Below are 13,785 nucleotides of genomic sequence, written 5' to 3'. Positions count from 1 at the left end.
AATAATTTATGGCAAACTGTTGATTGTTGACATGGGGGCCCCTGAGCTCAAGTTAAAGCCTCTCAGCGCTCTCAATGCGTCTCTATGCGTCTGTGTTGGTGTGTGTAGAATTTATCATTAGTTTTATATATTTGTTGCTATTGTTGCTGTTGTTGCTTCGCGTAACGAAACGAAACACGACGAGCAAAATAAAAGCGTTAAAGCGACAGCTGCTTGTTGATGGTTTTCAAAAACATTGCGTCATTTTCAATTCCCCCCCTCCCCTCACCCTGCCCTCCCCATCCACTCCCTTAACCCCTATGGTTCGCCAGACGATCGGAGCACGTTGCGCCGTTTGTTTCCTAGAAAAACGCCACAAATTCTGCGAACTGGCAAAGCTCACAACGTCAGTTTCATATAGAAACAATCAATGTACTTGTCGTAAGTACATGTATATAGTATTCGAGTATCTGTAGCTATATCTATAACATGTCTGTTATTTCTTGTCGGCAATTACTCGTATTCGCAGACGTGCGTTCTGTGCCTCATGCGATCTATCTAATTGAGGTTGTGCTGATAATACAATGCGCAAGCAATTGAAGCTATCAACTATGAAGTGTATAGATACAAATGTATCTCTATTGATATTCGAATACGTGTGTATGTATGTGTAACTACATACAACACACAAACTAGTTTCTTGATAAGTACACAAACTTGATGTTATATTTAGATCTGATGAATTGTAGAACAAGATACAAATGGGCATAAGATACATTTGTATCTGTTATCAATGCGATCATAAGCATAGATCAAATAGTCTTATAATTAGATCTATTGCATAGACATTAAAGACACTTTTCATTTACCTTTAAGATACCTAAATTGTGCATACGCCCCGTTGCTCAGTTGTGTATAGTTCAAATATGAAAAATAAATTTACTTTTATAATAAATTTAATAAAATCTCTTCATTCTTCGCCTACAGCTCTTAAATCACAATTATATATTTGTAGTTGTTTGAAAAGTATATTTGAATTTCATATGGCCTTGAGCTAAATACATACGTGTACATATGTATATTTGTGCAAGTCCATTCAATATTTCTTATCAGCTGGCATTTACTTTAAGCTGTTATCAAAATGTACATAATAAATAATAAATTACTCAGTTACTTTGATAGTTTATGATAGTATACCCTTTCTGAAATGAAATGAAAATTATGGAGTGAAAGAAGAAGAAAAAAACGAATCCAAACCAATTCAGAATTCAAGGTTTTTATTATATTGGCAAGTGTTTATTTTTAATGGACAAAAATACCATAGAATCAATTTTATGGCAGAAAGTAATTACAAATCACCTTTGAAATACAAATTATTTACATTTATTGTTACTTTTATAGTTACACTTGTTCTTTTGTTCGTTAATAAAACGAAAATATTGAAGAGAAAAAATCCTAACTAACATCTGAAAAAAATTTTAAATATATATTTAGTAGTACTCGAAACAATTTACTGGCAGCTAAATTTTTCAACTATTTCTAAATTTTAATTGATTGCAAAATAAAAAACAATTTTAATGAAATTTGTTTAAATACTTGACTAATTCAAATAATTGTCTTGTGTTGGAAAAATCAAAGTAAATCTAAAGATTTTTTTTAGTAACATAGAACTGATTAAAATAAATTATCTCTATTTCCACAGTTTCTCCAATTCTAAAGCTGTAGGAACAATTAACATTATTTATTTATGCATTAGAGAAATTCATTTAATGTTTTATAATTTATTTTTTAGCGTACTTTGTGTAGTTTCTTCGTTACAGTTGAGAGAATTGTTGATTTATGATCAAAACAAGCCACAATTGTTTCGTTTTCATTCGCAAGAACAACAACGAACTCCATTGTGCTCACTGTGCCCCAGAATCGAGAACCGAGAAGTCATAACACTAAAACCCGCTTATGAGTATTACGAGTAATCGCATTCGAAATGCGCAATAGGCTGAGCTTTAAAAACGATTCGAATCGATAAGTAAACAACTTGAAAAAATCAATAGAACCACAATTCAGACTGATAGAGTTAAAATTAACAGATAATATTCTAAATTCAGTAGTAAAAGTGGAGATAATATATATAATACATACCATACCTATATTGCATGAATTCCAATTTGTCGTCCCATTAAAAAAGGCGTAAATATCATTTTCAAAATGAAATAATTCAACAGTTTTTATTAGTTAACTTTAGCTCAATTCAAATTAGTTTCAGTAACAAAAAATAGTAATAGATACTTTAACAATAATTATAAATTGGTCATCCTCTTCTTCTTTTATTATCATTCTATGTACAGAGCACTTTAAGTTGGATGCATATGCATATATATATATATATTAATTAGTAAGTAGCATTTGGCATATCATCCGATCCGAAAGAGAAGAAACTTAAATAAATTTACAGTTTTGTTGTTGCTGATTCAACGTGGGCACTTAGCATATAGATACATATATGTATCTAAAGGTATATGTATGTATATTAATTAATGTATATCGATTCATTAATGCATAAGATAACAACTCTTAATTGACTACAAAATAAAGGCACCTGAGTTCAAAGTGTTATTGCCAAATGTAAATAAAGTAAACAAATAAAAATAATAATATAAAAAAAAACTCAAAATACATACATTTGTATACATATATGCATGTATAAGGTAATGTATTATTTAATTCATTTTAATTAATGGTATGTTGATATTTGCTGTTCATCGTGGGTTGCTGACTGATTTGACTGACTGTTGACTGCTGATTGACTAAAGTGTCATTGATATCATGTCTATATACTTATGTATTGATTATTGTTATAATTATTATTATTATATTTGTATAAAGTACTTAAATGGTCTTTGTCCCTGAATGAAATGCGCTTGGCTAATTTCCCCCCGCCCCGTAATTAACTCTTAGAATTGTTGGCTTTCTCTCTTCTTTACTTTTTGCATTGCTGACTAGTGCGTTCTCTCATTAATTAACTACAAGCCGCTTGTTTTTTTTTTTGTTACTCCTATACAGAATTCAACTATTTATTATTGCATCTTGTACAGCTGCGGCGGTTCCTTGGATGCCGGCATTCCCTGATCATATTTCCCCAGCTCAGCCTCATAGAGCAGATTATTGATCAGATGCTTCACAACGATCTTTGACTTGGATGTCTTCAATTTGCGTATGGTGATGGCGACATACTCACCAAACACACCATATTCATCCACATGGTTGCTACCAATATTGTTGTTGTTGTTGTTGCTGCTGGTGTTGTTGTTGTTGTTGCTGTTAAGCTTAATGGGTGTGGCAACAATGCTGGATATGCCGCTGCTGCTGCTGGTTGTTGCTGTTGTTGTTGCCAGCGAATGCAACTCCAAGGATGTGGACGAATGATTATTGTTAGTGGTTATATTGTTGGCCTCACTCGGCGAGGAAGAGAGATCACGATCACGATCACGTTTTTGTGCCATGTTATTGGAATGTTGCTGTTGTTGCTGCTGCTGATGTTGCTGTTGATGGTGGTAGTGTTGTTGGTGGTGGTGTTGCTGCTGCTGCTGCTGATGTGGTTGCCCATTGCCATTGTGGTGGCTGTTGTGGCTGAGATTGTGGCTAAAATGTTGTTGCAGCGCATGAAATGCAATCTGACTGTGGTTCATCTGTTGCTGTTGTTGCTGCTGTGTCGTGGATTTGATTGGCGTCAAAGTCAGCGCCCCGACCACGCCCCCGACGATGCCAACGCCCACACCACCAACACGCACATCGCTGCCATCATTCTCATCCATCTGCGCCTTGCGCTTCCGATGATTATAAGTCAGATCTGTGGGCTTAAAGTAACTCAGAGACAACGGCGTACTCGTCTGTCGGTCGAGCATACCCAACTCACTTTCGTGCTCGATCTGTGTAAAAAGAAGAAAAACGAAAATGCAGAATAGGAAATAGAGCGGGTTGATTAGTTCTCCTGATTGTCAAAAGTTATGAAATGTAGTAATAAAAGGATTCAGGAAAGATTCAACTGTCTCGCAATCAACAAAAACTTTTGTCGAGTTCTATTAATTTTTCAAGGCATATTTATTTTTACAGGGCATGCAAAACTGCCAGCCTTAGACTATGTCTTACATCTATAAAATTTACAAATCGCATCGCAATCTTTTAAATTCTTTATAGAATTATACCAAACCTACAACTCTTAAAAACTGCTTTTTTTTTCTTTTTTTTAAGTATACAGGGTATTTATCCAATTTATTTAACCGTGTAAGCAAGATTTAAGCATTCCTATTGCCCTTGACATAAAAACGACATTACGATTGGTAAAATGTTTATTTAGTCCATGGACTTGAACATTACAAAGGGTCAGTTATATCTTGTATAGTAACTAGTAATTTATTATGTATACTTGTAGATTCTTTTAATAAAAAAAAACCTTGGCTAAATTAAAATGTAGATCAATTTATTACTTCAATATTTCGGCATTTCCCAGTGTAGCCCTATGGTTTTCAGTTGACTATCAAAACTGCTAAAACCATTTATTCAAGTTAATATACCTCAGATGGCAATATAAATTTGTACAGGGTATTGCAACACCAATCCGTTGAGTCAATTAAATGGCAATTAATAATCGTGTTGGGGTTAACTACAACACAATACAATACAATACTTACAATTTCTGTTTTCACATCTTCGGCGCTGATATTACAGTAATTCTCGCCGTCCAAATCGGAAGAGGAACGTGTCTGCGAATGAGAGAGCAAAGACAAATCGTTAAAAAATTAGCAACAACATCCAGAATAGCAACAATATAAGAATAACTACAACAATAATGGCAATGCAAAGAATTTGTCAGACAAATATAATAATAACAGCAACAAAGCAGAGAGAAAAACAAATTAGAATAGTAATAAAAAATAAATAAATAAATGTGAGAGACTCAAACTCACACACACACTAACACTAACACACACGGACAACGGCGATTAAATTAGTTGTTACGTTTGGAGAGAGAGAGAGAGAGAGGGAGGTGTGCAGAGAGGGAGAGGGAAGGTGGCAGCGCAGCAAAGTCAACACTCAAGTGGACCAACGAGTGGCCAGCCAAGCAGACGAATCGACGGACGAAGCAAAGCGAACGAATAAACGAACAACCACAAAAAAAAGCAGCAAAAATAAAGCGCAGCGCAGCCAACTTACTACGAGAGTGTATTGAGTATTGAAGCTGCTGCTTAGGCGGGTCCATTGCCAAGTCAATTCGTGTGGTGGGGCAGGGGCAGAGGCAGTGGGAGAGTGGGGCAAGGGGTTGGGGGGGTGGTGGGTGTGAGGCAGTCGGAGTCAGCTGAGGGGCAGGGTCGGTGCAAAACGTGTAGCTGCCGATTTCTACGGCTGATGCAACAAACACATACATACATATGTATGTATGTATGTACACGTACATATATATATGGTAGCAGCAGGCGAATCAAAGCCAGTTGACACACACACACACACGCACACACACTTACTTGCACAACATTATAACAACGCTTATCAAGCGCATGCGACGCAATAGCAGCGACAGCACAGTGACTACAAACTATTAATAATAACAATAATAATAGCACAGCATAAGAAATTTGAATAAAATATCTGTATCTCCAATTAATTTCAGAAATTATAACACACAAAAATATAATTCTCGAGCTTAAAAAACATACAGCTATGTTTGCACATAGTCAAAAAGAATATTTTGATAATATTAAAAATTTACACAATTTTTTTCACAAATATATGTAGGATTTTTTTATCTCTATGTTTCTTAATACAGGTAAAAATATTATTTTGATCAAATTCTCAAAGCTTATTAAAGAAAAAAATAATAATACATAAAAATGTACTTACAATTTTTAAATAAAATAACTTACCATAGAATATATTTTATAGACATACGGTATAAACTCAAAACTACTGAAATTTAAGTAATTGTTTTGACAGGACAAAATGTTTGTATTTTATAATGGGTATTTATTTTATTTTTATTTTTAAAAATTATTAAGTCCCAATAGTTTAAATTGTAATATATTTTCGCATTATTTTGTCAAAACAATCACTTGTTTAACCTCAATTAATCTAACACGAATGCTAGTTGAAAGCAGTGAATACACAATAATAAGCTCGTGCCACTGTGCGCCACAATTTTTGCTGTTGCTGACGAACCGCTAGACACAAAGCTAGCAGCGTCGACGCGTGTGCTGCTACCGCTGCTGCTGCCGCAAAACAAGTCAAACCACTCACGCACACATAATCACACGTACACACAAACACACACACACACTCACACTCGGAGCACTCACATGCAAAGTAAAAAGCTCCACCGGAACGACAATAACAAACAAACAAAACAACAAGAATACTGCAGTTGAGTCCACATGTTAACTAAATACTCTGCATAACAGAGTTAATGTTAAATAGCAGCAACATAACAGCAGCATTAAGCATTTAAAAGTTAACTGAAAAGGAAAACCATACAGCTGATCAGGAAAGTTTAACAAAATAAAAATTTACATAATTATTTGAAAATGAAAATTATATAAATTAATTTAAACTTGTTCTAAGAACCACAGATAAGATTCATTAAGTAAAAGATACAATGAAAATCCATGAAAAATATGTTTGCTTCATGTTGTCAAAATACTTTCAACACCAACTGTTCGTACAATTCTATACATATACAGATGTAACTGTTCTCATTCATTCTGTTTTATATGCATGCATAAATACCCCGAGAGCTTTGCAGTGTGTGGATCATAAGAAATGAGAGAAATATGCACAACAACAAAAGAAAAGAAACCAATAAGCAATAGGCAATAGGCGCTTACCACGGCTGCTGCAGCGGCTGCGGACTCTGCTGCTGCTGCTTCTGCTGCTGTCGCGTCGCTGCCGACGCCCGCACAGCCATTTGAGTTGGCATCGGCATCAGAGTTGGCTGCGTCAGTGTCCAGATTGTGGTCCCGTTCCCTGACGTTCGCCGCCGCAGCGGCTGCCACAGCAGCAACGGCAGCAGCGACGCGAGCAGCAAACTCTTCATGTTGCTGCTGCTGCTGCTCAACAACCTGTTGCTTGCCAGCAGCTGTCAGCTGTTCCAAATCTAGGCTATGCATCAGCGCCAGTTTATCAGCCGCTTCCGATGCAGTCAACGCCAATGACGCCGGCTCAACATCCACGCCAGCAGCATCCAAAGCAGCGACTGAGACGTCGGCATCGCCGTCGCGTTCGCCATCCAATATGAAGCGTATGGCCTCATAGGCAAACCACATGGGCTGATAATGAACGCCGCGGTTGCGTCCGTTGATCACCTTGCCGTGCTCGCGATGGAATGAGGAACGCAGCGATTTGATTTTGGATCGTATGGAACGTATTTCAGTGCCATATTTCTCGCTGAGCAGCTTGAGCGCCTCGTATTTGGTCTGCTTGATGTGGTAGCCTTTGGTGTTTGGATCCCACAGCACGCGCTGTCGCCGATAGTCCTCGATGAAGCCCAAGATAGTGGAGCGCGACCATTCAATGCGGTCCGCAGGCGATGTCAGCGCCGACGGTGACGGCGGCAGCGGCAGCGACATCGGCAGCGCTGCGACGTCCGTAATCAAAGCGATGGCATTGGAGTTGGCGTCGAGTTTGTACTGCGCTGCTGCGGCGCTGCTGGACATCGTGTGGAGAAAGTTGACTGGGCAGAAGGAGGCGGAGGAGGAGGAGGAGGCGGTGGTGCTCTTGTGTGGTGCTCTGCTATCCCGGCTTGTGTGGTGCAATTGTGGGTGGTGTGGATGTTGTGGATAGTGTTTTGGGGGTTGGTTGAGTGCGCGCGCGCGCAAGCGGCTGCCGGAGAGAGAGAGAAAGAGAGAGAGTGGAAGGTAAACGCAACGCAACGCAAAACGCAACGCGACGTAAAAAAAAAGCGTCCACAACACGTTGCTTTTGACTTTCGACTGAGGCGGCGGCGGCCGCGGCTAGCGGTTGTGTGGCAGAGGAAGCGTAGCAGCAGCAGCAGCAGTAACGGCAGCGGCAAGTGTGGCGACGACGACGACGACGGCCAAACGGCAGCTCAGCTGCACTTTGTGCGAGAGAGCGCGCGAGTGAGCGATGCACAGTGGTACAATATTCAAATGCAACACGCCAAATTACTGATAACTTTCAATTATTCAAATGCAATCAAACTGTAAATTGAATTACTAACAATTGTGCTCGATAATATGTTGACAAACAAGATTCTCTATGTTATATGAGTATTACAAAAATTTTATATTAAAATTTAATTTGCTTTGAACTTTCATATTCTCTACTTTGTTTGTACAATTGTTTCGCCTTGTGGAAACTCTCTTTAAAATATAATAATAATTGTAAGAATTTGTCCATAGTAAATAATGAGATTTGCTGATATTCGTTTAAGTCAATAGTTTGCTTAACACGTGCGATCAGTTTTTGCTAGTTAATTGTACCACTGTGCGACGTCGCTTCGTCCAAAATCAACGCAAAGGTGTGCGACTCTGTGTTTGCTGTTTGTATTGGTGTGTGTGTGTGCACACACATATGCGAGAGTGTTTGTCTGCGTGTGTGTGTGAGTGTGCTGGTTGCAGCGGCACGCGGGGGCTTTTTTCGCTCACTCAACGACTCTGTTATTGTTGCTGCTGCTGCTGCTCTGCCGGAGACCTGTTGGTTGCTCGCTTGATAATGCGACGCTTTGTTGTTGGCGTTGTTGTTGTTGCTGCTGCTTGGTTGCTGACTGTTTTGGGTTTTCTATTTGTTGCTGCTATCAGCTGTTTTATTGCATGTTGTTGTTGCCACACAATACATACGTGCGACGTGACGTTGTTGCTGCCGTTGTTGTTGCCGTTGCCGTTGCTGTTGCTGTTGCCACTCGACGTTGACGTTACGATCCCCCGACACGTTCGTTGTTGTTTTCGCCGCTTCGTCGTTCGTCGTCGGTCGTTCGCTGTTGAAATCACGATTTGTACTAATTTCACATATTTAAACTGTGTGTGGCATGCGCGCTGCTCCAAACGGGCCAGTTGCTGTTGTTGTTGTTGCTGCTGCTGCTGTTGTTGCCGCGGTTGCTGTTGCTGCTGCTGCTGTTGGCAGTAAGTTCGTCACTTGGATTTCTACTCGCCCCACGCCCCCGCCACCACCTTGCAAAACACCTACCAACCTATTTGTTGTTATTGCTGTTGTTGTTGTGGCTTAAGCACTTTAGCTTTAGCATAAGCTTTGCCCAAAGCTTAGAACGAGAACTATTCACACACACAATTTGCATCATGCGTTTTTAATCTCTCTTTACATTGTGTCAAAGCTCAGTCAAAACGTTTCAATCTTTCTCTCTCCGTGTCTCTCTCTCTCTCCCCCCACTCTCTTCGTTGCTCCCACGCCATTGGAAGTTCCTCAAACCAAACCTGTTATCTGTACAATGGGCCATCGTAAGGGTATATAAATTTCGGCGCGTTAATCAAAAAATTTACACTCTCTCTGGTTTTTTTTCGTTTTTTGTTTTGCTCAATTTTGCTCGTGTGGCGATCGTTGCTGCTGCTGGTTGTTGTTGTTCATTTCTGCTGCTGCTGCTGTCGCAACCGTCAACGGCAACACGTTGCACAGTGGGCCGTGTTTCATTTTCTTTTTCTGCGCATGTGACGAGCATTGCCAAAAAAAAAAAATTAGCTGGCTATTCGTGTAGCAAAGTGGCGGCCATGACGCTGGATATATGTACATATAGTATAGACTAGAAGATAGACTAGAAGTGGCGTGTGCTCGTTAACATACTTATCTATCTGTCATTGGTGGCACCAGAAACCATTAAAACTAAATGACAAAGCTCTATAAAATATAGTTTGTCACAAAAATTGTTTAACAATGAGAAAAGTTCACATATTTATTTTTTAGATGCTGTTTTGCTGTTAAAAATAGTTAAACCTATCCCATTATAACTTTTTAAACTTCTAAGCCACTAAAGTAAAATAAGAAAAAATAAATAAGTAAATTAATATAATAAATACAAAAGATTCCCCTAATATGATAAGCTTAATTTAATTTTTCTAAATGATTTCAACATCTAATTTGTATTATTAATTTACGACATCAACTACATATGCAAATGGAACCAAAAACTGAAGTTATTATTTACAAAATAAAATAAATTATTTTTCTTGATGTTTAAGTTTTAAATTGTTAAAAAATATTTTTTATAAATACATACTAAGTAAATCAAATTGTTTGAGATAAGTTAAATCAATAGGCAAACATCCTTCGTTTTTTAATCATTTCTATATAATTTTTAAGTTTGGCTTTAAAGGTGTTGCCTTGTACCACTGTGCAACGACAGCTACAGCTGTAAATATTGTTGCCGTCGTTGAGAAGTTGTTATCGTTGCCGCCGCTGCTGTTGGACGAAGCAAAAAAAAAAACAAAAAAGCAAATACAAAAACAAAATTCTCGAAAAGCTCCACAAACAGCGGTAACATATTTTTGCCAGTCAGCAGAAACGCAAAAAGAATCAAAAAAGGAATTGCATTTCACGGCAAATTTGGTTGTTTTTGTTAATCAAGGGGCGGTTGTTAGGTTAGTCGATTGCTGAGGGGATAAGCGGGGAGAATGACATCAACGTAGACGCCGACGTCGACCGCGACGTTGCCGTCGCTCACGTAGGCAGTTTTGTTTTTGCATTTTGAGTTGACAACTTTGTCGTTGATCGACATTGAGTCGCTCTCTCTCGCTTGGACTCTCTCACACCTTTCGCATGCAAGTCCTCAACACGTGCAGTTTTCAAATTTTGCCGAAATTTGTCATTTCAAGACAAACTTACACACACACACACACATGCATTAATAGTGCAATTTCTCTTCCACTATCTCGCCCTCTCTCAAGCTCTCTCTGTCTGACACTCGCAAACAGCATTAATATGAGCACATTTTAGCATTGCGGAAGCTTTTCGTGTCTGTCTCTGCTTCTTGCTGTAACTGCTCATTATCAAGCGCCTCTGCCACTGTCTCTGCCTCAGTTGTCGTCGACTGTGCCGCACCTACGATAACGGCATTAACTCTGACTTGACTTTCAGCCCTATCAACATTAACAACAATTCCAGTGAAAGCAACCAAAAATGCAACAAAAATTGAATTCAAAATTGGCTCTGACTCCGTCAGGCGCTAACGTTAGCTGCGCTGCCGACGCGACGCTAAGTTGCTGCTGCCACTGACGCTGCTGCCGTTAACGTAACGTCGCGTCGCGTCGTGGCGCAAAGCTTTGCATTCAATTTTCGTTTCAAGTTGACAAATTGACGTTCAAAGTTGTTTGCGCAGCATTTCAGTTACAGTTTCAGTTTTGCTGGCTGCCATCTCCCTCTCCACCCTCCTCCTCGCTCTCCTGCATGTGCACCTCATTATTTCCCCATATCGCTGCCTTTGTCAGTTCTGTTTCCTTATTATTTTTATGATTTTGTTCACAATCTTCACGTCATTTCGCTACCTTAAAATGCAACTGTATGTGAGTGTGTGTGTGTGTGAGTGTATTCAAAAGTGTGTGCATGTATTGTGTGTGCTGGGGGATATGCTAGCAAATTACACTGAGCAATATATGTTAGCATACTGCTATGATATAAAAAAATTGTTAAGATATGATATATTTGCAAAATTTAAAATTAATTAATTCATAATCTAATATAAAGTAAAATTGTATTTCTAACATTGATGCATTGATATTACAGTGACATCATAATTCTGTCAAGCACTGTGTGTTTAATAGAATGAGCTGCCGTTGTCATTGCTTTTGTTCCTGTTGTTGTGTTGTTGTTGTTGGTTGTCATTGCCAACTAAATTGCATTGAGCTGTCACATTAGAGAAGCAACTCGATATGCCAGTTTCCCCTCTCTCACTCTTTCGCTCTCCTTGCGTTCCACTCTCCACAGGCATAGTGTTGTTGGCGCTTTGCTTGCACTTTACTTTGCTCTCTTCTCTCTTCTTGCCTTGCACTTTACGTACAATTCTCAGTTGAACGGTTTTTATCAATCAACTTAGAGGTGTTGTTGGCTCTCTATTGTTGTTGTTGTTGTTGTTGTTGCTGTTGTTGTTGTTGCGTGCACTTTAGTTGAAATTGCTGTTGACGTTGTCTATGGAATACATATTTTTTTATTTTTATTCAATTTCAACGTCACTGCGTCGCCAACGTCAACATCATCATCAACAGCATCCACATTATCCACATTATCTTTGTTGTTGCTTGCCGACCGCCCACTCGCCTGCTGTTTGAAGGAGCTTTGTTGTTTTTGTACATTTCAATTATGCATAGTCTTTCGTCTATCGTTTATCGTTTATCGCTCTCCAGCCATCCGATTGTTTGGCCTGTCGGATAAGAAACGCAGCTGTCGCGCTTTTCAAAATGCACTTCCTTAAGCCGGGTCAAGAGGGGGAAGGGGGAGTTGGGGAGGAAATTGGCAATTGCAATCGCTCGAGCGAGTGTTTATTTATTTACTTATTTAGTTTTTCAACTGATGCGTATCTGATGCAGTTGCTCTGCTAACGGGAAGTCGCCGTTGAGTGCGCCCGAAGGAAGTGCATTCGAATGAATGCACATCTGATAAACATAATACCCATAGACAGCTCCCGACCCCGAAACCGATACCTAAACCTCTTGCGATTTACTTACTATAATTAGCTTCGTTGCTTTACTTTTTATTTTTTACACTCACATTTGTTTATTTTTTCATGGTTATCAAACGTGCTTAGAAGTCCCTAAGAATAATTTCTTTATTATGAAAATAGTTTGTTCTTAAGTGTATTAAGTCTTCCTTATTGTTATATGTTTTATTGTTTTATCTATTTTTTTGTTGTTGTTAATAACTATGGGACATTAATTTTTTATAATCTAAATTATTTAAAAAATAATAAGAAAGGTTGAAAGAGTTCGGTAATTAAATAGAATGTTAACCTGATTAAATAGATATCTTATGTCAAGTAAGCATTTAAAGATTTTATGGATTGGGAAAAATAAACTAGAAAGATTGAGTATCTATGTATGGAATATGTTTAGGCCAAGCAAAATTTAGACATAAATTATCTTATAACAAGTGTAAAATCTCTAACCATGTGGAAGCCTACACAGTAATTAAATCTCTTTTTAGCGATTAGCAAACCTCAAGTCCATAAATTTACATCAAATTGAACCTTTTGGAAGTGTTCGTAGCTCTGTTTGTTGGTCCTGCATTTAGCCGCATTTGATAAAGTTAGATTATCAGTAGTAAAGGAAACCTTCTCACACGCAATGCTAGGACGAGGTCAGATAGTAGATGGGGCGAAGAGAGGGCGGTATTAAGTCGAAACACGCCCGATTAAGACATTTTGCGGTCATCTTCATGTGTTAACCATTTGGGGGTCTGCATATAATTATGTCCGAAGGCTTCTAGGCGGCTCATTCATCACGCTGCCAACAGGCGTACCGAAAAGTCTCTCAAAGATGGTTAGCACTTGGGTTGAAACGGGATAGAGGAAGGCAGGACAAGACGAGACGAGTTATTTATGTTGGACAGCAGTAGGATAACTATTAAAAGTAACTACTTAGCAAACACCGACACCCTGTTTCCCCACTAGCAACCGGTCGAAACTTTTTCGGCAAAGTGCCATTTAGTTAAACATTTTGACACATGATAAATGAGTCGTAGGAAACCGACAACCCTCCATTAGGTCAGACATATGTTGAGTACTGCTCCCCTACTCCATAACTAGAGCTAGTTCCAGTTCCATCTATGAATCCTGCTCCTTTTGGCAATTAAAGAGCCACGCAA

General features: G+C 38.7%; 1 protein-coding gene across 5 annotated transcripts; it reads right to left on the bottom strand.

Moving 5' to 3' along the window:
- Positions 1 to 2,173: 2,173 nt before the first annotated feature.
- LOC117787672 (probable basic-leucine zipper transcription factor E) lies at positions 2,174 to 8,975 on the bottom strand. 5 transcript variants are annotated; one of them, XM_034626254.1, is made up of 4 exons: positions 8,823 to 8,975; positions 6,852 to 7,845; positions 4,668 to 4,739; positions 2,174 to 3,905 (listed from the first exon to the last, which is right to left on the bottom strand). In XM_034626254.1, exons 2-4 carry the CDS (start codon positions 7,677 to 7,679, stop codon positions 3,054 to 3,056), a joined length of 1,752 nt encoding a protein of 583 aa, XP_034482145.1. In that variant the 5' UTR covers positions 7,680 to 7,845; positions 8,823 to 8,975; the 3' UTR covers positions 2,174 to 3,053. The 5 variants fall into 5 exon arrangements, with proteins under 5 accessions (XP_034482145.1, XP_034482144.1, XP_034482148.1 ...); XM_034626253.1 differs by lacking the exon at positions 8,823 to 8,975 and having other exon boundaries at positions 6,852 to 8,134; XM_034626257.1 differs by lacking the exons at positions 6,852 to 7,845; positions 8,823 to 8,975 and adding an exon at positions 6,327 to 6,367.
- Positions 8,976 to 13,785: the final 4,810 nt, after the last annotated feature.

Source organism: Drosophila innubila (assembly GCF_004354385.1).
Source record: "Drosophila innubila isolate TH190305 chromosome 3L unlocalized genomic scaffold, UK_Dinn_1.0 0_D_3L, whole genome shotgun sequence".
Lineage (NCBI taxonomy): Eukaryota > Metazoa > Arthropoda > Insecta > Diptera > Drosophilidae > Drosophila > Drosophila innubila.
Note: the sequence above shows the minus strand (reverse complement) of the source record. Positions and strands in the feature narration are given on the sequence as shown.